General features: G+C 42.8%; 1 protein-coding gene across 3 annotated transcripts in view; it reads left to right on the top strand.

Annotated features, from left to right (window-relative positions):
- The window catches only part of ICA1L (islet cell autoantigen 1 like), a 399,387-nt gene extending 374,503 nt beyond the window's left edge, over positions 1-24,884 (top strand). For all 3 annotated transcript variants that reach the window (XM_078680242.1, XM_078680241.1, XM_078680240.1), the window contains one exon: positions 14,593-24,884. In XM_078680242.1, coding sequence (XP_078536368.1) covers positions 14,593-14,708 — 116 coding nt within the window. In that variant the 3' untranslated portion in view covers positions 14,709-24,884. The remainder of the gene's footprint in view (positions 1-14,592) is intronic.
- Positions 24,885-27,215: the final 2,331 nt, after the last annotated feature.

Below are 27,215 nucleotides of genomic sequence, written 5' to 3'. Positions count from 1 at the left end.
GAGAAGTTGGGCTGGATGCTCACAACTGGAACGGGAGAACGGGGATTGTCACTTAATCCAAAGGTTATAACCAGGATCGTCATATATCCGATCAAATAAATTCTCTGGTGAGGAAAACGATGTCTGAATGATCATCAGAATTCTAAAAGGAGAGATAGAGAATGTATCAATTTAGTGCTCCTTTAGTTCAGATCGAGCTGGAATGATTGTGGAATTGTATAGGTTAAATCACCTATGGCTAAGATAATGCCCAAACTTTACTGATTCTTAAATAATTGTATCAACTGATGACCAATTGGATGTTAATTACTCTTTTGGCAGGATTTAATCTCTACAGAGGAGCTTGATAAAAACCAAAATAGGTCCAGGACCGACTCACACCATTCTTTCGACTTCCATGAGAGTGCCTTGGCAGTCTTGACACACTATGTCATCAAATATGCTAATGATAAAAAATATATATATAGATATACACAGTCCTAAAGGTGTCTGTTTCATAGGGAATGCATACCATAAAGGTCAATAATGGCCCACCGTCGCTGTATTTCAAATAATCCAAAAATGGCTTGTCTTTAAAGACGCTTGTCATAGCATCACAATTCTATGTCAATAAATAAAAGAGATGATTAATTCGGGGCACATGTATGGGTATTATCACAGCCCAGTATGCTAATAGCTAATACATACCTATTACTGCGGACCACACACAAAGTAGGCGGCGGTATTCATTTTCGACCAGAGCGCACTCGCTCTACAGAACCAAAAGAAAGGGGGGGTCAAAAATGAAAGGGATACACCACCCAGCATATAGTGTGACTCGCGATACCGTTCAGTATGGGTGTGAGGGATTCTAACCTTAAGAAACCGGCACAGTGGTGTTAACTACCACCTCCTTCGGTCTTCCGATCCTGGTCAGAGCCCTAACATCCGCCATCCATCTACTGAGGCGGAGACGTACGCCCTGACGTCACAGTCATGAAAAAAGAAAACGGGCTACCGAGTAGCACGGAAGTGAGTATTGGGCATTCATTGTCATGACAACCGAACCAACTATAAACTACGGGCCTATTCAACAACAGGCTGAAGGTCTTCTTACATCAAAGCCTGGAATATCTACATGTTTACAGCTTGATTATGGCAATCCTAATTTAAACCCATAATAATATGGCCATGAGTATATTAATGCTTAGGAGTGTCGAATGTGGCACTAATAGTTTGACTGGGTGACAAGGACTGTCTTTAACTTTGAAAACCGAGGTGTCTAATCATTGATATGCCAGATAGATCCAAATCACATCAACGTGGTCCCCGAGGGGGACTATATGATACTTCTTAGTAACCATGTCAAGTTATGCTAATTGAGAATTTAACTTTAAATCCCTTTTATGATAAAAGTTATTTCATCCAGAATTCGCGCACCTCCTACCCAGAGGGGTGTAAGCGATTAAATACATCGCTGGTTCTCCAGTATTAGGGGTGTCTTTCATAGATTCACATGCCTGAATCATTCCCCGTCGTCGGAGTGGGAGTCCCACGGTATATAAAAAAGCAATAAAATGCTATAAATACCATAGTAAATACCAATAAAAACAAACCAGGAAGTAAAGTAGCCAAGCTACAGAAGAAAAACTTCCACATTAGTGACTATCCCTGTCATTTTGTGTAGCCCAAACTGCAGCCAATCAGGCGACAGCACCCACCAGAAGGTTCCCTCCAGAGGCTCAGGCTGTCAGATTTTTTACCGCACGTCGTGTGCAGGGAGTCTCCCTGAGCTCTGCTCAGTTTCTTCATATATATTATATATATCTATTAAATTTTGTGATATTTCTCACACGAAGTCTATTTGTTGACCCTGTGTCACTGGTGGAAGGCTGAGACCGTTTCCATGGATCATTTTGTCTGCCTGTTGCTGACATGGTTGGATAGAAGGGGATGTTCTTGTGATTATGGCTACCCCCCTTCTGATGTGGGAGGTTTTTTCGATATTTTTATGGCTTTACTTCACCAGCTGAGTTTGCTTCAAAGGTAAGGGTCTTTGACCTGCTACGAGTCTGCCTCCCACATCTACGCCCACGAGATTTACTCTCAGGCGTTTAGACTCGTTTTGTGCATTTTTTCTTCTGAGGAGATGCCAGCTTGCTGACTAGAAGCTCTTGGTATTCTACGACGGCAATCTCTGCCGTCACTGGTGATCTACGGTGTCACAGGACTACAGGATCCTGTTGACAGAGCCCTCAGATGCACTGGTTGTAAGTCGCAGGAGGCTGCGCAGCCGACAAGGAGCTTCGCTGAACAACAGCCTTTTTACAGATTGCAATTTTGCCTCGTCAATGCTCGCCTCGACGACGAGTTTTACCGCGTCGACGACGAGCAACGTCGACTGTGAGTGGCATCGTCGACGGGAAGACAAGGGGGCTGCGTCGACGACGAGTCTCGTCGACGACGAGGGAGCTCCGTCGACGGCGAGCCGCGTTGACGGCGAGCCTCATCGACGGTGAGGGGTGTCCCTCGTTAACGCTGAACAGCTATCGTCGACGGCGAGATGCCTCGTCGACGTTGAAGAGCACTCGTCGACGGTGGGAAGCCCCCGTCGACGGCGAAGGACCTCGTCGACGGCGAGATGCCTCGTCGACGTTGAAGAACACTCGTCGACGGTGGGAAGCCCCGTCGACGGCGAAGGACCTCGTCGACGGCGAGATGCCTCGTCGACGTTGAAGAACACTCGTCGACGGTGGGAAGCCCCGTCGACGGCGAAGGACCTCGTCGACGGCGAGATGCCTCGTCGACGTTGAAGAACACTCGTCGACGGTGGGAAGCCCCGTCGACGGCGAAGGACCTCGTCGACGGCGAGATGCCTCGTCGACGCTGTAGAGCAATCGTCGACGGTGGAAAGCCCCGTCAACGGTGAGGGGCCTCGTCGACGGAGGGGTACCTCGTCGACGGGGAGATGAGGTGCCTCGTCGAGGGAGCAGTGTGTCCCTCGTCGACGCTGAAGAGCAGTCATCGACGGTAAGAGTCTCGTCGGCGTTTGAGAGCCTGTTCATCTGACATAGTCAAGACAGTAATACTCCCATCATAAACTGCCACTGTTTAAACCCATTCAGATGAGTTGGACATATATCGAAAGATGTAGATTCATTAACACTTTTGCAAATAAATTGTTTTTTAGCAATAACTGCAGTGCACTTTCAGTCCGGAGATCGTGGGCTTGCACATACACTGGGACTACTGGTGTTTATAAATGCAGATGAGTACAAGTGCGTATTTGTTGGAATAAATATTGATGAGCACATGATCGCTTTGTGATCACAACAATAGGGTCAAGGAACCCAGAACATGCATAGCCTTTTACACAGACCATCTTGCTGGCAATCTCCGAAGTGTTGCTTCACTTTGGAAATATTTACATGCATTCATGAGTCGCTGCTCTGCTCCCCAAGCAGTTCAGACAGTGACGGTTGGCTCAATAGCAGTGGGCCACTAACAGTGGCCCTTCTCACATGTGATCCAGCGGCCATTGGCATTGGACCTGGCATCTCTAGGCTATCAACAGTGAGCCAATAAGCAGTGCAGTTGGGGGCCATTAACAGTGGGCACATCGGCAGTTGCCACGCAGACTTTAGGTCCGTACACAGCTGGCCCATTGACGACAGTTCTCTTAATCACTAGCAGGCTCGTCGACGACTTTCAAAGTTGACAAACTACTCGATTCAACAATCATCCTCAGTGATGGTGAGTTTTATGTGGAATGTTGACCAAGTTAAGGATCAGTTTTCGTTACCAGCAAACAGTACGTCTACGGAGGACTTGTAGACTGACAGCGTCAGCTGTCACCTCCACAGTGGTTTAAGTCTGCAACAGTTTCCTTTGCGGACACTGAGGGTCACGTTTTCTTGTTATCCTCTCTAATGCTCCACCCAGTCCATGGTCAGGTTAGTCGACGCTTGGTCCAGTTGGGCTTATTACAGTGTTACTTTACCCGACTTATTAGTCGTAGCCTCCTTTTAGCAAGTTACGGGATCTTGTATGATTCTTTATTCTTCTATCCTCCGGTGGATGTTGACGGATTTACCCTCCTCATGTTAAGAACGGCGCTAGTGACTCTCGGGCAATCTTTTAGCTCTCTGGACAGGTTCAATTTTAACATGGAGGCACAGAATGTGCGTATCCTTGAATACCCCTACACGGGAGCTTCTAAAATTTAAAACAAAAAGGATGGACAAAAGATAATTATCAACAAAACACCGTGCAGTATACATTACATCTCCAAGTTTTGCAGTATCGGGTGGCGGAGTTCAGGTTGGAGGAACCCTTAGTTCCTCGCCCACAAGTCCATACTGAGATAATGGCCATACCTTTTTATAGTTGTTACTTCTGGGCCATCATATTGACCAAACAATACCGCGCCTTCGATTCTCCACAGTACGGGGATCAAATCTTTCGGGGTACCCGAGGACAGTTTTCGCATTTTAATCCTAGAAGTTCCACCCAGTACCTGATATGCAACTGTATGATTCGACTCTAAATCGTATACAGGAAGTCATTTTTCCAGGACACTACGACTTACTTTAAAGCCCATCATGACTCCATTCCAGGTGTGATAAGGATGGCATATCTCTATGATTTCATTTGGTCACCACTACGATTTATATATGGAAAATTCTAATTGTAATGTCAAAAGAGCATCCTCTTGAATTTGGACAATTTCCTGTATGCTACGCCTTCATAGTAACCGCATTCGATTCATCTGCGCGAGTCATTTACAAATTGACTTATGGATACATCAGGGACCGTCGGAGTGGTTCTGAATCTAATAAGGAGTTAGGTTTTTTTCCTCTCAGATCCTCTTCAACCATGTTGTGATATCGAAGTAGTCGCAGGAATATCACGAAATGAGTACTTGTGAAACATAGTTTGATCTTATATGAAGATCAATTGAACGCCATGTTTTGGCGGTTTTTACTTTTGTCTGGTCAGACATGTAGCGCTGGATTTTTGCTCATCTCTGCGCAAACATTTTTCAAAGGTTGTACCTCAAGAAAGTTTTTCAAATGTTACTGCCAGAGACCTAACAAGTGCACTCGACCTCCAGAGTGTCAAGATTTAGGTAACAATGCTTCCTCAGCACGGGACGTGGTTACTCTATACTCTAAGTTATATCACAGGCCTATCTTGTCAGGACTCTCGGTCCACTCCACGTGATTCTTATGTAGATTCTGGCAGCTGTTCTGTGTCTGCAATACATACGCATTCATCATTTCTGAGACAGGTTTCTTTACAGAGGATCACTCTTCTTAATAAGCAATCCAGTACACCCAAACTTCTCCAGTATTAGTGGGTGTCCTTCTGCACAGGATAACAATGCTACAGCAACTGCATAAACTTTGGTTTCACGTCTCTGATTCATTTGAAGATCTCATTACAATCCCTCCTCGATGCGAGAGGTTTCTCTTTCTTGGGTGAATCCAAGACAGACATTTATACACAAGGTGTGTTTTTTCCCTCAAACAGGTATCACATTGCACAAGCACCACGGACACACCCCTCAGGAATTCGGGAGCACTATTAGGGGCTGAAGATCTTAGGGAAATGAGCCCTCATATGAGGTCTGGCACGTCATCCTGCAAAGCAAAGAGACATCTTCCTTGCCCTCCAATTTTGTTACGCAATAATTTCGAGGAGACAACTGTATTGGCGCATAGACAATACACCTGGTGTACTCTATGTCACTAAACACAAAGGGCTTGATCAGCTTTGTTGCCTCAAGAAGCCGGTGATCTATGTGCATGAGCGATAGAACGCACACAACTTTCTGGCGATTCCACGTTCCTGGTACAAGACACAGTCTGGCAGGCACTCTCAGCAGGACCACAATTTCCACTCTCGAGTGAGTGTTTCCTCTACGGAATGTGGATTCAAATTTCGTCAGTAAGGTGCTTCCAAATCTTTTCGCGACCAAGAAGAACAGCACATTCTGGTGCTTTTCAAGTTGGCATCACCACAAGAATTTACAGGGAAATGCGTTTCTTGTCCAACTGATCTCAATCTGATTCCATTTTCCACCTCTACCTTTGGGTCCCAGAGTTCTCCGAAAGTACAAACTGGAGTGATGTTGAGTGTCCCTCTTCACCCCTCATGGCTTCGCCAAGAAGGATTTACTGGGTTTCCCTTTTTTCCAGTCGGAGTACGACTCAATGCGGAGGTGTCCACCTCCGGATCTATGTCTTTCAGAGCGGCCAGGTTTATCACTCGGAACAGCCATCTTTGAGGTCACTGGCCTGCCCCTGCTTACCTTTGGTTCGCCTATCTAAACATCCCTGCCGTTGGCAAGGGAGTGTTCGCCATAACAGGGACAAGATCTCCAACGCAAATGTTTTGCGGTATCTGATATTGTTCAGTTAGAATTCATCCTCTTACTCTTAATAGAAAGAATCTTCCAGTTTGTTCTCATTTAGCTATCAAGTTCAGGATTGCCTTATGCCATTCTACTATTACCTTAACTGGCAGCGGCTCCAGATGCCGACAAGATGGGATCACATCTTTTTATTCCTTAAAAAATATGACTCAATCCTTCAAGAAAAATTCAGATTGTTTTTTCTCCATCAGTTCGTCCATTACCTTCGAGACATCTCAGTGTGGTAATAGGGCAGTTCATGTGATATCCTTTCAACTTTTCCTCAGTGATGATCTACGATGACTTAGAAAGGTGTCATTTTCTTTTTCTTGGCTTTAACAGTCCTCTATTAGAGTCAGTTGGGTTCAGATCTTTCGATTCTTTAGCATTTTCATACAGTTCTCTATAACTCTATGGTGGTTTGAGTTACTCGGGAGTTCATACTTAACTCGCCTCCGGAATTTCTTTCGGATCGAGCCTGTAAATTCGACTGCATCTTTACCTCCACCACTATCAACAAACTGGTTGTTTCCAGACACTTGATAATAGAAGAGGTTTCAAATGTTCTGTTTACAAGGGATAGTTCGGTTTTTCGCTGATCTGATCAATTTATTACTAAGGTACGATTGGTTACAACCCAACAGGGTCTGGGCGAACAGTTGCATTATTGATCTTCTGCTCCGATCGATATTTTGCCATGCACAAGTCGAACAGCCTTGCTAGCTGCCCCTAGTACACACTCTACCAGGCCAATGTCTTCCTCAACTGCTCTGTTTGATGGAGTTCTTCTCCAGCATCTCGGCAGAGCGACAACCTAGGTTAGCAGCTTTGTTTTCTCCAATCACTACTGTTTGTGGCAGCCAGTAAGACCAATGTTTCCATGTGTCCAGCAGTTCTATGTATTCTTTTCAGCTAAGGTGAGCCTCTGTTCCCACCTCCTTTTTTCCTGCAGTCAGACGCTTCTGCTTCCGTTTTCAGAGTGCACATTCTTCACTAGTTGCATTTTATCATGTTCCAGGCTATGTTAAGACATTTTATATATATATATATATATATATAATTCATATAATGTGCACAGTTTGACAAGCTGGGTTACTATGGCGTCTGCCTAGCAAGGATATTTACTGCTATCTACTCTGATTCAGGCATGTGAATCTATGAAAGACACCCCTAATACTGGAGAAGAACAATAGTTACTTACCTGTAATCTGTGGTTCTCCAGTATTGGTGTCTTTCATAGATTCACATGCAACCCGCCCACCTCCCCTTCAGAGGCTCTTAGCATACTTTGGTTTACTATCACTCCGTGCGACAAAATCTGACAGCCTGAGCCTCTGGAGGGAACCTTCTGGTGGGTGCTGTCGCCTGATTGGCTGCAGTTTGGGCTACACAAAATGACAGGGATAGTCACTAATGTGGAAGTTTTTCTTCTGTAGCTTGGCTACTTCACTTCCTGGTTTGTTTTTATTGGTATTTACTATGGTATTTATAGCATTTTATTGCTTTTTTATATACCGTGGGACTCCCACTCCGACGACGGGGAATGATTCAGGCATGTGAATCTATGAAAGACACCAATACTGGAGAACCACAGATTACAGGTAAGTAACTATTGTTCTTCTAGAACATCATGCACCTCTGCGCAGAGGGGTGTACATGATTTAGTGTGTCGGGTAACATCCTTTGATCAAAATGCATTAATGAAAACTGCAACATTTACGTACACCTCTCACACTGATGGCATCCATTGTTAAAACATGCATTTATTGAAAGCTGCAACATTTACGTACACCTCTCACACAGGAGGGTGAAAACGAAAAAATACAGTTTAAAAACACAAATTGCTAAATACCCGTGATTCAGATCAGACGCAATTACCGTCCTAATCTAGCTAACTGGGCATGGCTGCTCTCTGCCTCATTGAGTCCATTATTGATATAATCCAGGATAGCCATCCATTTGGATTCTCGTGTGTTGAGGACTGTGGATATATCCCCATCTCTAGGGCCCAGGGTCACCTTTTCCAAAGCCAGCCATTTCAGACTTCGGGGGTATGTCCCAATCTCTTACAGTGGTCCACTAGCGGGGCACCCAGAACATTACATCGAATTCTACTCGCATGTTGCAATATTCTAGCCTTCACCTTTTGTTCTGTTTTTCCCCACATATACCTGGTCACAGGGACAGTGAATCACATACATTACATTCACAGTAATGCAGTTGGTGTGCGATTTCAATGCGTAATTCTGACCTTTATGTGTGAATACCTTAGTTTGAATGGCAGTGGGGCATGCAACACAGGAGCCACATCTAGTGTGCCCAATGATAGGAGCCAGGTTCCACATAGATGCAATTGTGGGTGGTTTAGGGCACTCAAGAAAGGATCTGACCACTAGATCTCTAATATTTTTGCTCTTGCTGTTTGTGTCAAGCACAGATTTCAAGAGTTAAGGCGCTGCAGTGAGGGGCCTACAAGATGAAGAGACCTCTTGCAGCATGGTTTTGTTGTGACAAGTATTTTCTAGTTTGGAGATGACCATTTCCTTGAGGGTTTGTAACAGGTCAAGTGGTCCTGAATCACTTTGAACACAATTGCCCTGAGCTTGTAACAAGCCCTGTTTTTAGTTGAGGGCTGCTGAATTTTTTGGTTAAAGTGAGTGGTGGGTTTGCATCTATGAAAGTAGAATAAGGTCCAAGTTGCAGAATTGTACAGCTGAAAGAAAGGCTATTGTGGCAAGCTCACACGCAGGCAGTTGTAGTAGTCTGACTTGTTAAGTTGTTGGAAATTAATTAATTGCCTTAGCATACAATGGGTGACAGTGGTGAATTTTATGCATGTTGATAGCCTGGTATTATGCTACTCTGGCAGTAATTAAGTCTTCCATGTGTATTGAAGAGTTGAATGGTATGCCCTTATTTTCAGCATATGAAGTCACGCTGTCAGGTGGGAAGCAGAAAGAGGTTGGAGACATGATGGGAGCAGAGGATGGGGTAAAGTAGAGGACTTCATTCTTTGAAGAATTCAGCGTAAGAGACCTAAGTGCCATTGAGATTTGAAATTTAGTGAGATAGTCAGCGATCTGTGATTAGAGTGATGGGAATGAAGGTGGGAAAATTCTCATTCAAATGAAAATAACTTGAAGAGACATATTGTTGATATCAATGGCTTGGATGTAGCAGTGTAATTTGAGGTGATCTATAGTGTCAATAACTGAAGACTGATCAGGAAAAATGTGGATACAAGATATGTGAATGTAGTGAGCAGAGGAAATGAAGGTGAAGACGTTAGGGAATGCAATTTCTGTTTAAGTAAGGGCAGGGAAGCCAGATTGGAAATGGTAAAAGACTATGTTCTGCAATATATTTGAGAATTAAAGGAGGACTGATAATACCATATAGCTGGAGGGAGAGGAAAAGTCAACATTGAGGTTCTTTTTAGTAGACGTAAAATGACAGCTCACTTAAAAGCAACGTGGGTAAATATCATTGGAGGAAGTGACTGAAAAGGGAAGTTAGAGAAGTGTGATAGGTGGAATGAAGGTAGGGATGAGAGTGAAGCTTGCAGATTTAGGGGCATCAAATGTGTGGCCTTGAAAGAAAAGGATGACACAAAGTATGTGGCTGAGAGTGTTGAGTGTGTGATGGAAGGATAAGTAGGTTAATTACTAACTGTTCAGGAGATATGTTGGGGATGAGGGATAGTGATGAGATGATATTTTGAAGTATGTAGCTGTGGCATTGTCAAGAGTTAAAGTGGATTCAAGGCAGTTGTAAATTAGTGGGTCTTCTGTTTACGCCATGTGTGCAGGGGTGTTTTCGTCATAGTGTTTAGTTTGCAAATGTCCGTTGTGTCCAAGGGTTGTTGACTTGAAGTAGTTGGAAAGAATATGTGTAGTGTACAGTGTGTATCACAAGTTTGTTGAGTTGCTTTGTGTAATGTGTTACAGAATGCGATGTGATGATATGGACTGTGGTAAGGTCCTTGAGAATGATGTATTAGAATGAAGGCACATAGTCCGGAGGATGTGTTTTTTCTTGCACTAGAAGAAAGATCAGTGGGCTTGGGAGGTGGAAGGATAGTCAGCATAGTGTGTATTAAGTCATGATCAAAGGTAGATGGAACAATGTTTAACAGAGAAAAGACAGCTGTTTGGTTGTAATGTTCTGCTATTTCTGTGTGTTCTTGTGGACTGTGTCTACAGTAGTGAGTGGTCGGAGGGTAGTTCAGAGGTCTTCTCCTCTGGGATGGTAGGATTAAGCTGGAAAACCAAAAAGTCTAGTTTACCCAAGTATTGTATTTGTCAGTTTTTTGTACAGTAATTCATATCATCAGGCCATTTGTACAGGCTGATAACTATGTTATTAAGGGAACTGAGTAAGGCACACGGAAATGAAAAGACTAACCAAGCATTACACAATATGGGGACGTTGGCATTAAAGCTTGGGTCTCGTGGTTTCTCATCCAACAATATAACCACGATACTGCAAGAATTGTATAGCTTACTAAAGAGGAAGAACTACAGTAACACTTTTACATAAAAACTGAAACAGTTACATTTCTGAGTCTTCTACATCCCTCGCCTAGACAGGAAAGAACCTATGATTTTATTCAGAAATAAACTATATTCTACATTCCTAAGGAAGTGCTTCAAACAATATAAGGACAGAAGCTCGGAAGCACACCCCCTAACATTTCTACGACCTCCAATATTTTAGCTAAAGAGAAAAATTATTTCAAAGGCCTAATTAAACTTTCATGCAGAATAAAACATTATTTTCGTGATTTAAAGTTGGTTCCTGCAGTCCAGGAAACATAACAACATTTGATTAGACGCAGGATAATTCTTATTCACCATTAATTAGTAATCATCTTCTTTATCTTATCCTCACTTACTTTGCATTATTATTATTTTATAGCTAGGAGAATCATCTTTCAAGTCTGTGCGCATTTTGCACATTTGTCTGTCGTTCATTTTAATAATCACATGTTTAGTCATTTGTTTTCAAACAAAAGTATTTATTAAAACGTACACATGGGTGGATTTCATTGAGCAGATTCTCTTTTCAAAAATCATGCTCCATCATAGATGTACTTCTCTTAACTCCTACCTCTGTGCCTTCAGGTTACAAAAGTATATCATCAAGGTATTGGGATTTGGAATCAAGAATATTGGATCTATACTTACCAATCTAAAATGTCCTTGACATTGTATTCGATATCCTGCACTCAGCATTGTTTCAGGTTGTTATTAAAAACTTGATATTGTGGTATAACACCCCTCAAAGCCAGCATATATTTTTGCCGTATCTACAGTCTTCGTCTCCATTGGGTATGTCCTAATATATTGACTTATAAATGGGCAACTGTAAATAACAGATTTTTTTTCACACACTGTTTTTTGAATGACATCAAATAGACAACAGTGAAGTACGAGTTGTTTGATGCCACTCATAAGCCCAAGGTGTAAAACACACTCTTTATTCGCAGTTGGCCATCTACTGTTTTATGCTATGGCCCCCAATTTCATCTCCTCTTGCTCTCATCAGCTGTGTATAGGTAGAAGGATCACACGAGAGCCACTAAAACATAACGTTATCTACGTCAGCCCACTGCCCAATCTTAGAACTGGTGTCCTGCCATCCACCACACTTTCCATTCCGCATTTCTGCCACACAAATTTTATAAGCCATTCCTCAATCAATCAACCTGGGAATTGTAAATGCGCTACTCAGCCGTGAGGGTCTCAAGGTGCCGCAGATCTGTTTAGCCGAAGAGCCAGGTCTTGAGGGTCTTCCTGAAGGTGTTCAGGGAGGGGGCGCGTTTGATGTCTGCCGGTAGCTCGCTCCAGGTATTGGCTGCAATTTGAGAGAAGGATCTTCCACCTGCTCTGGCTGTGTGGATGTGCGGGGTTTCGGCCAGTGAGAGGTTGGAAGATCGGAGGTTTCTTTTGGGTACATGGAAGTTGATTCTGTCGTTGAGGTATTTGGGTGCGTTGTTGTGTAGGCATTTGTAGGCGTGAGTGACTATTTTGAAAGTGACTCTTTTCTCCACAGGAGACAGTGGAGACTTCATAGGTGTTGACTGATGTGTTTGTGTCGGGGTATGTCAAGGGCGAGTCTGGAGGCGGTGTTCTGTATTGTCTGGAGTTTGCGGAGTAGGGACTTGTTGAATCCGGTGTAGAGTGCGTTTCCATAGTCCAGTTTGCTGGTGATGAGTGCGTGGGTGACTGTCTTCCTAGACTCAGGGGGATCCACTTGAAGGTCTTGCGGAGGGTGTTGAAGCAGCTGGAGGTGACGGTGTTGACCTGTCGGTTCATGGTGAGTGATTAGTCTAGTACGATGCCGAGGTTCTTGGCGTTGTCTGAGGGGGTAGGTGGGCTTCCGAGGGCGGTCAGCCACCAGGTGCTGTCCCATGCAGAAGGGGTGGTACAGAGGACGAGGACTTCTGTCTTCTCGGCGTTGAGCTTCATGCAGCTGTTGGTCATCCAGACTGCGATGTCTTGCATTCCTTTCTGGAAGTTGAGTTTAGCACTGGTGGGGTCTTTATGAGGGAGAGGATGAGCTGGGTGTCGTCAGCGTAGGATACGATGTTGAGGCTGTGTTGTCGGACAATGGCTGTGGGAGGGGCATGTAGATGTTGAAGAGGGTGGGGCTCAGGGATGAACCCTATCGGACTTTGCAGGTAATTTACATGGGGTCGGAGAGGAAGGGTGGAAGTCTGCTCCTTTGGCTTCTTCCAATGAGGAATGATCGGATCCAGTCCAGGGCTGTTCCTTTCTATGCCTGCGTCGTGTAGTCTAGTGACGTCAAAGGCCGCTGATAGGTCCAGTAGGATGAGGGCTGCGGAGTGGCCTTGGTCCTGGAGGGTGCGGAAGTCATCTGTGACGGCAAGTAGGGTGGTCTCTGTGCTGTGGTTGCTTCGGAATCCGGATTGGGACAGGTCGAGGATGGCGTTCTCTTTAATGAATCGTGTCAGTTTCCTGTTGACTGTTTTCTCTGCAACTTTGGCTGCGAAGGGGAGGAGCGAGATGGGCCGATATTTCTTGAGGTCGGTGGGGTAAGCTGTGGGCTTCTTGAGCAGAGGTCTGACTTCTGCACGCTTCCAGTCATCTGGGAAGGTGCCTAATTTGAAGGTGGTGTTGATGGTGCGTTATAGTTCGGGTGCGATGGCGGCCGCTGCTCTGTGGTAGATGTGAGGGAGGCAGGCGTCGGTGGGGGCCCCCGAGTGGATGCTTTTCATGGTTGAAGCGGTGTCTTCGGCCGTGATTGGTGTCCAGTTGGAGATTGTGGGCTGGCTGGTGTTTCTGGGAGTTGGGGGCCAGGGGGCCGTCTAGGGCGCCTGGTGGATGGTCGATGAAGTTGTCCTGGCATCCCACTATCCTCTGAAACCCTCATCAGCATTTCCTGCCTCTCCTGATCCAATTTTTTTTTACTTACCTGGTTGTCTGCCAAAAGCCCCCTCCAACCTCAGCAGTTAACCCCCATCCAAAAACAACTAGTGTCTTGCCATCCCACCCACAATACCCTCTCTTTCCAAAATATATAAAATTACCCAGCATCCTGCAACCAACCTCCATCACCCACTGTGTTTTCGCTCCCTGTCAAATCCATGCTCTTTGCTCTACGTGGACCCAAGAGATGTGTCTACGCAATTCTCTATTGTTTGTGTGCGTAAGTCAGCAGAGACCTGTGGCTGACAGGGAACTTGGGCATTTGGTGGAGGATGATTGCTGCCTGCATTCACCTGCCTTCGTAGGATCTGTGGAGACTCGAGAGGTATAAGAAGATGGTTGAGGCTACCAGCTGCTATTCAACTGCTGCGCTTAGCTCTCCGGAGACCTGGGTGAGGTGGAAGGACACAGGGGCAGCTAGCGCTTTCCATGTGATATAGCAGCCATGAGAAACATTCTTTGCCTTCCACTGTTGGTACGTCATAACAGTGAATAACTAGATTCAGAATCCAGTGTTCAATAACTAATTGTGAGGTTTTTTATTAGCAAGTTCCTGAAATGCCTACAAACTTTAGATAGATAGGGTGACTACTTAGAGTTTTCGGTAACACTCTTTTCTTTTGTAAGTGGCTCAGTGAGACAGCAGCAGACTCTGTGTGTAGTGGTTGCTGGTCGGAAAAGGACAACAATAACAAGAATGTGGTGTACGGACCAGTGACACTGCTTTTCTGCCTTCCTCCCCTACAGCCTCGAAGAGCGGCGAGCAGGACATGTCGGCGTGGTTTGATCTGTTTGCAGACCTCGATCCACTTTCAAACCCAGATGCCATTGGGCGTTCAGATGATGACCTCCTCAGCGCCTAGCTGATGTCTCCTTCGAGCACATCATCTCACTGCACATCTGCATCACAGCCACGGCCTTGGAGTAACGTTTTGTTTTTAATGATTGCAGCGAGAAGCTTAAATTGTACAACATAAGCTCCTCTTCGTTTTAATAGACAGCTGTCTAAGTTGAACTTTTCATTCCACTTCCATCTGTATCGAAGGGAAAGCAGACAGAAAGCCTCAGAAGGGACCTTCGCAACACAAACACATAGCAGGAAGGCTTTTGCTGTACTTTTCACTGGTTCTTGTTTAATGAAACGTCATCCCTCACACTCCCCTACCCTAAGGTCGTAGTGCTCCTTCTGTTACTATCTTGAGTGCTTGTCCACTCTCTCCCTTAGGATCCTTCTTCTTTAAATGGCATTGTTACCTAGGGTGACCAGATGTTGCTCTCAAGTAAGAGCCAATGAGTTACTTCACTTGAGGTCACGGACACTAAACACTTTTGATGACGCTAACACAGACAACTCTGGTCAGTTATGTCTGCCTGTTATCAGCCTTTGATGAGAATTTACTACAACTGTGTTAGACTTTTAATATTGTTGCATAAAGTCCTATATAATGTGAACAGCTGATGAACAGTGTCATGCTGCATTAGGGCATTGAATGTGTGAGTGTGTTTATCATTCCAGATAAATGAGGCTTGTCTTTAGGATGCTTTTTATATATTTAACAATGATTGCAAGGCACAATAATGAACATACATTTTGAGAATTCCCCCAAGAGCACTTTTCAGCACACGGCTCAGAACATTCCCATGGCCCACCAGTGAACCTTCCGCCAGTCAGAATGGTTAAACATACATCTTCAGAACTCAGACGACTGGGCTCCACGAACAGTAGAAGAGGAGTGTTTCAATAGGCAAAAGGTTCATTCTAACAATGTAATGAGATAAGCAGCAATAGGTCGTGGCATATTTGTTTCGCAGCAGTAAATATTCATCAAGACGCATCCTGTATTGGTGAGGTAAAAACCGTGGAGTTGGTAAGTGCCATCTTTCTCTTTCTCAAGTATACGTTCCAGCTGTGTGGTAGTTCCGAGTAAGAATAGATTGGTTTACATATCGTTCAACCATCAGGTATGTTTAGGAAACCAACTCTTAAATCTCAAGGTCCCCATGAAGGACGTTTTGGGATTGTGTGCGCTATTGTACCTATGTGTGGAGCAAAACGTCTTCATACCTGTATTTCATTGAGTTTGTTTGTTGAACGTACAGAAAGGGTCAACAAAATATATTTCTCTAGTCAAGTTGCAGTAACTGTCAACTTCCAGTATTTAGCATGCTAAGCATTTGCAGGTAGATCTAAACTGGAAATGTCCTGGCACGTGAATCACACAGATCTAAACTATTTGAAAGATAGTTTATATTGTTATTTTAAGAATTGCCATATTTCAGTTTGAAATGCGAAGACCTGACAATACAGAGTTCCCCAAAGAGAAAGCAAGAATAACGTCGGGAAAAGCCGGATGGAACTGCAGAGGGACGGAACATTGTATAGTTATGAATGTTTGGCATTAACTACCTGTTTTCTCCGCTGCTTACTATATGTTGCTATCAGTATCTGAGTAATTTTTTCTTCTGCAGTAAGCCGAGTCCATGCCCTTTTAAATGTTTTGTTATTATTACCAATGGTGATCGTTTTTTGTTGAAGGATGCTGCGAGGAGGTTTCAGATTAAGAAAATACAGGTTTACAAAGTCTGTGAAGTGCATCTCTCATTCAAACAGTTGTCTTCCCTGTGATATATTTAATAGTTCAGTATCTTCAAACCATAGAGGAAGGTTGCAGGAATTTATTTTCTTCAGATTAGGTTACTAACCATGGGGATTCACAACAAGAACAGGCTGATAACATCCCCTCCTCCCGCCACCCTACTCATCTTCATCCACCTTATTTTTCAAGAATTGGGATCAAGTTGACAACTTCATCTTTGGCCGGTGAGCCGCACTGTGAGAATTGGGAAATAACGCAGTGACTGCATCATTGTCCTGTACCTGCAATGTTCGAGGGATCATAAACAAAGTAGCCTTCAGACCAAGATCTAGCCCTTTGGTATCTTCTGCCCTCTGAAGCATCCGAGTTCTTTTTTGTACAGGGTGCAGCATGTATTACAGTGAGTGCAGCAAAGCTAAATCTTTAAGTTGTAACTGGTTTGCTGGCAAGTGATCAGGTTACAAGCGAGTCCCCCGCAGGCGGTGCTACCACATCACTCCCCAGCCAACAACTGCCCTCCAAGATTCAAGGGTAAACATTCCCTAATAGAATAAAGAACCAGGAACTCACTCCACAAGAAACTTAGAGCTCAGACCCCCTTAGTGCATGCCTGGCTTCAAAGAGAAGCCGGCATATCAATTTTTTGTAAGAGGTTTGTGGCTCTCAGGTGCAACTGTCTTCTCAAAATCTAATTGTTTCTCAGCCTTGAGTAACTTGACACCTTACTTCCCAACCATTATCTCTATGTTAAAGATGATTTTGAAGGTGATTACCTACTGACCATTGAGGGTGCTGTCAACAATAGTCTGAGAACCGAGGGTTGTCTCCATGCCAATGGCAATCTCAAGAACAATTGTGTAATTGATGAAGATGGCTTTGACATGACAGGGACGTGGCTAATGGCACTAATGGCCACTGTAGCCTCTTGACTGTGGGGAGTTCCATAGAAAGCAATAGTAGTGATGAGGTATCCCTTGTTTGTTTCCTTTCTTTTTCATCAATTGTAAGCAGTGTGGTGGAGCTATTCCCAAAATACTGTTAGATAGTGCCTATCTTCATACAAGTTTTGCGTCTCCTCTCTTCCCCCTTCGGCTGAATGTTCTGAGTTCCTCTCTGGCTGAGCAAAGAATGGAAGGCTGTGACTCGACTGTTGCAAAGTACAAGGATACGGGAGAGGTGAGAGACTGTTGGCCCTAAAGGGACAGCAGCAAATTTCACATGTAGCCTCTGTGTTAATGCATTTCGCGTGAACAGCATTCTGTATCTGTTTTGTTTTTGTTTTTTTAAACATTATTATAGTATTCAGTATGATTTTTATAATTGTTACGAGTCCTACAGGAGTCACAGGAGTACCCCAACATTTAAGAATTATTGTGACAATCCATGGTGGAGAAATGTGAATATGGGTCCCCACAGCCTTATCTTGGTTGGTGGTAAGGTATCTCATTTCTTAATGTTTGATTGCAGAGAAAAAGCACATTAACCACTGTTTAAATCTATCTTTCCAATAATAAATATGGCAGTTAAGAATAGGAATTATTCCCACTGTTCCACTATAAAACATCTCCTCCGTACCCCCTCCTTTTCAAGACCATGGTGCCTCTTTCAAAGTTCACACTAACTCTCTCTTCAATTCAAAATCTCAACACCAATAGGAATAGCACACTACGAAGAGAGAGTGACCAATGATGAGAAGTGGGTAGACTGGCAATCATAGGTCAGGAACCCCCTCGGGTGTTGCTACCGTGAGGCACTCTTCACACACCACACTTTTCCACGAGTCAGTCTAGATCTGTGATGATAGTTTTTAGTATTAAAGGAGCACTTTGATGAAATGTAGTAGTGGAAATTAACACACTAGGAGGAGAATAAGATAACGTTACTATTATCCCCCGTGTTTCAAGTTATGACAAGTGTAATCTAGGTGGGGCCTTCTATTGTCTGAAATTGAGTGCGGGCGGCCTCGCCTTTTCTTCGCCTTTTCTTTGCCCTTTGACTCCTTCTGCTTGTTTGATTCTCTGTGGAACAAACAGGACAGCATCTTGAGCTGCAAGTATTTCAACAGAGTCCAAGAGGCTCAGGCTGAGTTATAGCGCTGGCTACGACACTTCAGTCCATCTTTGAAGAAAGTTGCCATTTTTTTACAGTAGCCTCTGTGGAGAGTTCATTTTTCACCATGAATGAAGGAGGTAAGATGAAATAGCAACGTTAGGCCTGTCAGTAGGAGCAGTATTGACAGCCCTGGCTTTAATCCCTAGTCCAACCTTAATTTGCTTGCCCCTTAAAATGAATATCCTGAGGATGCATGGGCCTTCATTTTGCAGTTCACACAGCACAATACCATTGGATAATCCTTTGTCAGCCCTTGGCTGTGCAGCAATCTAGTCTTCAGTGTCACAGAAGGAACGGGCTAGCTGAACATTTTCACCAATATGTGAAAAAGGGGAATCAATTTTTTTGTTCTGGTTCACCTTTATAATGGTGTTCTGCAAGGGAAACTGACAACAACGGTTCCGTGACCTGGCTCGAAAAAAAGGACGGACTCCGCCCAAGCACTGGAAAAGCTCTTCTGTTTTGGCCACCAGTGTCTCCCTTGAACTGCCAAACGGTCCACCAAGGCGTTGGCTGTTAACGGGTATTCTGAATGCTTAAGTTTCTTTTCAGATAAAAACTAAAAAATAGCCAAATTACAAGAAACGCAACTAAAATCACAAGTAATTAACTATTTTATACAACATTGTCATTTCTAAAAATTGATAAAATATACTTGTTATAAAATAACACTGTTGGCGGGCCCTTCATATAGTCACTTCAGACAGTGTAAAATACTCTGCGCACATCCCAAAAATGAAAGAACTGAGCTTTAACTGAAACACGACTTCAATTGTCTTTACTGCTAAATTTAAACAAATGCACTATAGAAGAGCACCCCCTGTTTTTCACACCGGAAGAAGTTAAAGCCAGTTTTAGTCTTGTTAATGTTTGTGGAGTGTCCTGCCTCAAATGGAATATTTTCTTAATCATGACGCCTTCCATTTGATTCAGTTTGTACTAAACCCTCAAACCATACACTAGATGTGTTCAAGACATTGCTGTGATTTTTCACTATCACAGTGTGCAGAAGGAAAATTAGGATAAGTCTTTTGAATTGCGTCTGCATAACAAGGACAGAAAAAAAAACTTGCCCTCTCGTAGAGCAACTAATTAGATGGCAGTGATTTGTTGGTGAAAATTAACTGTTGACAGCAGTGTCTTAGGCAAAACATTTGTTCATTTCATGTCAACTAAAGAAGAGATTGTTTTCACAAAAACGTTGAGTTTTAGCTGGACAACAGTAGGTGGCAAAGAATTACGGTGTGCCAATTTCAGCAATAAGTGAAGTCACCGTTGCAACAGGTAAAGAGCGTAAAGTGATGTTGATTTTTGAGTAAATCAAGAATTGTTGTTTCGGAAATATTAAGCTGGTTGTTTCTCATGACATATTTTAAAGCAAGTTTGCCTGAAATGTAAATATAAGCCGTGTGATATGTGCGTCAGAAATGTTGCCCACTAGTCATAGAGAAAACCATTTGACCTAGTGACCCTGTGACTATGGCGGTAGTGAACGTTTGGGTTTTGCGGCACAGGTCATGTCATATATAATAAGCAACACTTCTGGAGTTTGGTTCTCTTTGGCTTACAAGCTCCGGGGGCTTACACAAGTAGCATTACGACCTCTTAGAAGAGGATATCCCTCAACTTGTCCACCATAATGGGGACTGAAAAAGGGGAAACTTCCTTTCTTAAACGGCCATTCTCAGGCACTTAAACCAGAATATAAAAATGCAATGAATCAGAGGTGTTTATCAGTTCAAACAAATACAGGAAGATACAAAAAAGGATGTACAGAGTTTTAGACTGGCTAGCATTATACCTGACGAGAACATATTCTATTTCTGATTGAGTTTTCTTTTTCAAATCATTATAATTAGATGTGTTAGTCAATTGGTTAACCTGATGGTGACCAGGAACACAACTCCTAGAATGTTAGGCAAATTTGGGTCCTTGGCGACACAGAGTATAATTAATCTTTCACGGGTCGTTGACCCAGGAAAGATGCAATAGAACCATTAAATAATAATTTGTGCTTTTGTATGGTCCTTGTTACTGCATTTAGATTTGTAGTGCTGGTGTTATCAGGCTTATTATTGCCCAGTTTGATAGTGTCCATTATTACCTAAATTAACATGTTTTCATCTGCAGTAATTTACAAAAAGAGCATCTTAAGGACTGTGCTTTCTTTGTGTCAGTCTTTGCCTTTGTTGGGCAATGGCACTCTAAACTTTATTGTCAGAGTAGATAAAAAGATCATCCATCAACGGGTACATCCATTAAATCACAGAATTACAGCATAACGTATTCTTTTCCTTGAGGTGGAACCGAATCAGTTGTTCATTTGATTTTACATTGTATAATGGACCTGCTGGACTCCTACCATCACTGGCATTGTTAACTTCATGATCATACCACAGGGCTTCATATGAAAAGAGGAACAGACTGTTGCTATGGCCTACCTACATAGCCTCCCTTTGGCTGACAAATTCAGCTGGCAGGTTTAGCTGGGTTGGGCTATTAATGAGTGCAGTGTACTTCTCAGTGGCCTCCCTGCTTTTGCATATATGCCCAGTTCTGTCCTGTGATGCCTGCCAGCTCTAGGCTCTCCCATGAAAGACGCTGGGGGCGTGAGGAAGGTGCCCGCAGAAGGCCACTACTGCTCTGGGAGCCTGAGGACTTGCCACCTACATATCACGAAGCAACATCCGCAGCCTGCACCACCATAGATCACAGACAGATTAATCACAAGGTGGGCTGGTGATTTACAGGCTGCCTTAACTGGCTAAATCTCAGATTTTGCTCTTGATTCGTGGATTTTTCTAGCGGCTGTACTCTGCATTTGTGCAGTGGTGAAGTTAAGTGAAAGAACTTTGCGTGTGTATGCCACTGTATCTGTTATTGCATACCTGATTCCAGGTGCACACAGGTTTGCACATGTTCACTTTTCCTGCACCTATTCTAGGTCAGACAATTTGCAGGCCAGGCGTAGACTGTTGCACCATCTTAAACATATTTGAGCCCTAGCACTTCTTATTTACACTGCTTGAGGGGTTATAACTTCAGCAAAGAATGTGCAAGTGCAAAATCCGAGGAAATATTGACCAGAGATGAAATTAAATGCAAATAACTTAAGTTATGCCCGAAAAACACCACATTGATGAATGAAGGGTTTCCTGTGCACAATGTTTGGTTCTGGACTCCACTCACACAAAAGGATTTATTTTCTTTAAATTTGTCTTTGTGCACTATCAAACAGTACGAGTTTTATTTTCTTATTGCTTGTATAGTTTAGCAACATGTCTTTTCAAAGTTTAATGTCCCGATGGCTGTGAAAACAAGCATTGGCAAAGCCAATAGATCTTGGAAATCTGAGATGTATTGGTGTTGTCAATGTTATTGTCTTTTAGCCATGTTTTATGAAGTGGCTATTTAACCGGAGTAACTGGTCTTTACCCTACCCTCCAAGAGGCCTTTAGTGACACCAGCCACGCTAAGTTTTATGTTGTTTGGCGGAAGGGCGATGTGGAAAGGAGCCTGAAGCCAGATCCATTTTCAGGTTAGTCATTCACCACATTCATAGCACCAGGTGGCAGCAGAGAAGCAGAATTGGAGGTTAAAAGTTTAGAGTCCAGATTGTCCAGGTGTCAGCTCTGGAGGTTGAGCCTTGCGCACATTAGGTGCACTCAGTAAAGGCAACAAGTAACAACCGCTGGCTCAGCCATTATGAATAACTGAGGTCTTCAGACACAGGGACAGGAAGGGAAGCCGAAGGACCACAGGAAGTGATGTGCCACACAAGGATGTACGGCCCAGGTGGTAAATTGCGCTACGTAATGCTGCGGGAAGAGTCTGATCAGACTAGCCAGCCCTGTGTAAATTCAGCATGCCAACAGAGACGCTATTGACCGAGTTCACAGTGGTTGGGTCACAAAGGAGTTGTGACCTAACACCAGAGCAGCTGAATTTGGAACTGTGGAACCAGATTTGAGCCCTGGCATTAACTCAACAGCCTGTGATTATTGGCAAATCAGTTAATCGCCCTTACCTAAAAAAATGAATCTGAACTCGTGTAATGTACCAGAAGAAACCAAAACTGGACTGCATGTTTGCGCCAGGCATGTGCATAGCATGGGTAGACGAGAGGATGGCGAACAGTCCAACTCTAAAGCTGTCAAGTAGCGATGAGGGAGGGTGTTGGGGCATGGAACAGGCACCCTGTGAAAAGTGTCTGACATTTTATTTCATCTTTGAATGCTCAGCAAATTTGAACAGATAAGAACATGATTTACACCACGTATTACAACAGCACTCAAAGCAAGGGAAAACACGAGCACGCCTGACGAAGGCTCTTAAAGAAAAAAGAAGTTTCTAAAATGATTATTAAATTGGAGCTGTGGAAGGATAGTAGTAAATGGTTCATGCTCCGGGGAGGGCTAAATACAGGAAGAAGCATGACGCATGCATGCCATGGACAAATCAGGAGAAAGAATAGTTAAGTGACTATGGTGCCAGCAAATGGGAAGTCTATGGGTTTGCTGAAGCCCACAAAGTATATGCAACATGTCTCTTTCGAGACAGCGCATGCACTGTCTAAAGCTAAGACCTAAAAGAGGGTAGCTTCTGTAGAGGAGTATGGTAAATACCATTAATAACTGGGTGAAATTAATTATTTAAGTTAAAATGATTGCAAACATATTCATGGCTTTTTCATTACATTTTGGGAGCACACGTTAGTAAAGAAATCGGATTACATTAAAAAGGTCAGACACAGATGTGTTTTCGAACATGTATTTCTCTTGAAACAAGTGATACTATTATCTAGTAATATTTATGAGGGCTTTATGATTTCAAACATTGTGTTTAGAATAGAGACATAATATGCCTCATGTACTCAACAATCAAGGAATACAAAAATATTAACTTTCAGAAAAAAACGATATATTTTGATAATGGCCAATTTAATAAACACCTCCCCATTAATTTTCTCAACTTTCAAAAGCTTGCAGCCCTTCTCTTTTGGAGGTCACAGTATTGGGGAATTTTCCACTAAGCTGTTTCTTCTACAAGTGAGCAAGTGTTTTTTTCTATCTAGGGTATCATTTATAGATTCACGTGTGGAATAACACCCAATATGGGCTATTTTTCATATTTCAATCAATAGCGGTTTCCATGCCCGAAGACTTTTAGTAATTGGTGATCATTTTATTACATATTATTAGATTAACACAATTACATTTTATAAATTTATAGATATCCATGAAGTATTTATTGTGGTATAACGTGAGAGATTTGCAACATTCAACATGACCTACCTGCTTCATGTAGATTACAAATTCTATGACTTATTTAAGTTGCATTTTTAGCGTCCAATTCAAGATCTGATTTCGCACTCGGTGGAGGCTATTTTAATTGACTCTTCTCTCATGTGGGAGTAATATGCTGAATCATTTTCAAGTTGATGAATAGCAAAAACATAAGAATTCTATCAAATTATTATTGTTAGGACATTTGTGGTTAGTTTGGCAGTAACAACAATAGCTTTCCTGTCAGATGAAAGTAGGAAAACTCCAGCACTACCACAAGTGTTAGCTTTCAGCGTGATATGCATATTTTATTTGAATGGCAAGGGTGCTTTAAACATGATAAACAACATTTAGGCAGAAAACATTCAGTTCAAGAATTGGTTTACAAGTAAGATATTAAAACCGTGTTTAATACTCTTTTGGGTCAAAATGCTTTTAAAGTTGTAATTTCAATATGGTGCCTCGCTTCATTTAATAGTTTTGAATACTCTTTGCAACCACATGTGCCCTGAACGGTTTACTGTCGAACACGGGACACCTATACCGTCTCCTCACCAAAACAACACACATTTACTCCTTTCATTGTTGTTTATGATTTGACCAGTGAGGAAGATGACGAGATGACACTTTGCACATGGTTCTTATGAATGTAGTACTTTTATTACTGTAATAGTTTACATTTTGTAGCAATGCAAGACTACTGTGGACTACAAAGACTGGAGCAATCTGCTAATGTGACAAAGCACAAATATACAGACGTAGAGCAAAAGAGGGTCTTAATTTTAGTTTATGAATGTTACTGTTTTGATGTTTAGTGGGGACAAGCTGTAAGAGCTAGAAAAGCTGGGGTATTTAATATTTATTGACTATATATGTTTCAAGAAAAGAAACAACTAAGTTACAACTGTGCATAAATGGTTTGTTTACTTCTTTGGTGAGTAAAAGGGTCTTCTTGTCTCTTCATTCAGTGTCCCAAACATTTATGAGAAAATCATAGGGCCTGTAACAAATAAACTGTACAATAAAAACACTTTTTGAAGACAAATGAGACTCAAAGTTACTGTTACTGACAAATCATGCATCTCATGTAATTTTAGCATAGGAAAATTCTTTTTTAATGAGTACTCAGTGTTTGAGGCCTTGGTTACATGAGTCGGGACTCTTTCAAAATGTGCGTGCACCTTGCTCACTAGCTAGGTACCAAACGAGATAGCATGAGCAAAATATGCACCAGAATCCAAGTTGCAGACCTCAAAATGAAGAGCAACATGCACATTTCCTGTTTTCTATTATTCAAGTTCCATTAAACTGCATCATTCACAATTTGCCCACTCAATTTGTGGCGGGTGTTATTTGCTGCTCATCAGAAGGATGATTGTCTGTGTGGGGTGCAAATAACCCCCAAATTGTCGTTCTGTTTTGGGGGCAAACACATATTTTTGTGTGCCTGAAATGAGATTACCGTCCCAGGTGTGTCGTGTCCAAACCCGATGGCGTAAAGAAAACAATCCAACTATGGAGTTGATGCCCATGCGCACTATCACCGAAAGGAGGAGTCGCCTTATCTTGTGACTGGAAAATACTTCTTTGAAGAAAAATAACTTGCAAACATCCGGACCCTACACTAGATGGCAGGAGTATTCAAAGCATGTGAATTTACAGCTCTACATGCCAAGAACAAATGCTTACACGGTAAATAATATAATCCTTTTTGTTTGAGTTGAAGATTGTTCTGTAGTGGTGTCTTGCCTGTAAATCTTTGGGTACTGGTGAGCCTCATCTAGGCTGGTAGAGGGGTACAGGACACATTTTACTTGTTGGAGTGTAATGTGTATGGTGCAAATTCTAGACTGCTCCTGAAGGTTTATCCTACTGCGTAAGTGTCTTCTACATTTCCAAATGTATGATAAGTGGATAAAGACAGAAGTAGTTTCTAAAATTTCCTCTGAAAGGAAGAGATAGCTTTGAGGAAATCTGCGAAAAAATGATCTCGTGTAGGATTTGAATTGGATGTTTGTTTCTCTTAATAATGTGTAGAACATGTCCGATTTGGAATGAGCACATTTTTACCATTGTAAATATCACACAGGGCCAGTCAGTGACATGGAATGACATGAAAGAGTATCTCAAAGCGCAATTAAGGACTTCGATTTAGGAGGTGCTAAACTGTGCAAAAATTGTTCCATACTCCTCCTTATTACCAACTAATCCTGGGGTTGATGGCCTTCACCACATCATGCAAACAGAGTTCCAGTGTCTTGCTTGCTTTGTTTTCCTCCAAGGATCAGAGGGTCCCAGTTATTCAAGGGGATGGCGGGGCTTTAGACACATCGTCCAAATGTTCCTGTACCCTATCAGCCAGTACAAAGCATGAGACGATAAAGAACATTGGCTCTGGGTTTGGCCCAATATTTCAGTTGAGTAGCCTAGTTATTGATACTGGTACTTAGATGAAAGGGACGCTCTTTGTACGGCCTTGCAATGTAGTGTGGACACGCCACCTGGGGAACCCTTCGAGGTGCAGGCCATGGGTAGCTAATACACACACATGTTGAGATGACGCGTACACCACGTCACCTCCTGCTGGATAGATATCTGCTGACTGTACCAAGATATCAATATACGTTCTAGGGGTGGGACAGCGGCTGGCAGACACTAACAAACGAAGCAATATGTAACATTGCTCATGGAACTGGGGGGATAAGAACTGGTCAGTTTGTTACACATGTTTTGTGTCATTTCTTTCAGCAGTTAATGTATTCAAAGTTTTACTCTTCTGTTTTTTGCTCTCCTATGAATCTACTCTTGTTACCCAACCGTATGTGGGCGCCAGTACAAACGCTTAACCTGTAAATCCGCACACGTCAGAGTATCCAGGGGCGGGCATGCAGCAGTGTATATGTATAGGGGGATGTTCAAAAATGTAAACTATGATATATTGGACATGTCTTTCCTCTATCCCTCCCCTTCTCTTCCCCTTTCTCCTGCCTGCCTATTGGAAACTAATCACAAATGCACTTACAAGTCTTGTCTCTATAGCATTTTATACTGCCCTACGAATACAAACAGAATGCATGAAAGCGTAAGTGCTGTAGCTAATACAACATCTGCAACGCCTAACAATGATGGCATATATATGTGTTATGGTGTACTAAAGTATAAACTCAATAAAACAGATTTTGCATGACTGGTACTTACATGGAACCATCCCAGCTTGGAAGCATCAGCGCGCAGCATGTAATATCAAGAATGGACAATGATTTAAACTAATTTTCATAAATCAAGCCGGGGGAATAATCTAACATTTCTAATCCCTCAACCTGAACCCGACTCTCCCTTGTCCAAGACAAAAACTAGGTGTAGAAAGTGAAGGACT

Source organism: Lissotriton helveticus, chromosome 3_1 (genome assembly GCF_964261635.1).
Source record: "Lissotriton helveticus chromosome 3_1, aLisHel1.1, whole genome shotgun sequence".
NCBI classification, from domain to species: domain Eukaryota; kingdom Metazoa; phylum Chordata; class Amphibia; order Caudata; family Salamandridae; genus Lissotriton; species Lissotriton helveticus.
The sequence above is the reverse complement of the archived record's forward strand: the minus strand, read 5'-3'. Positions and strand labels throughout refer to the sequence as shown.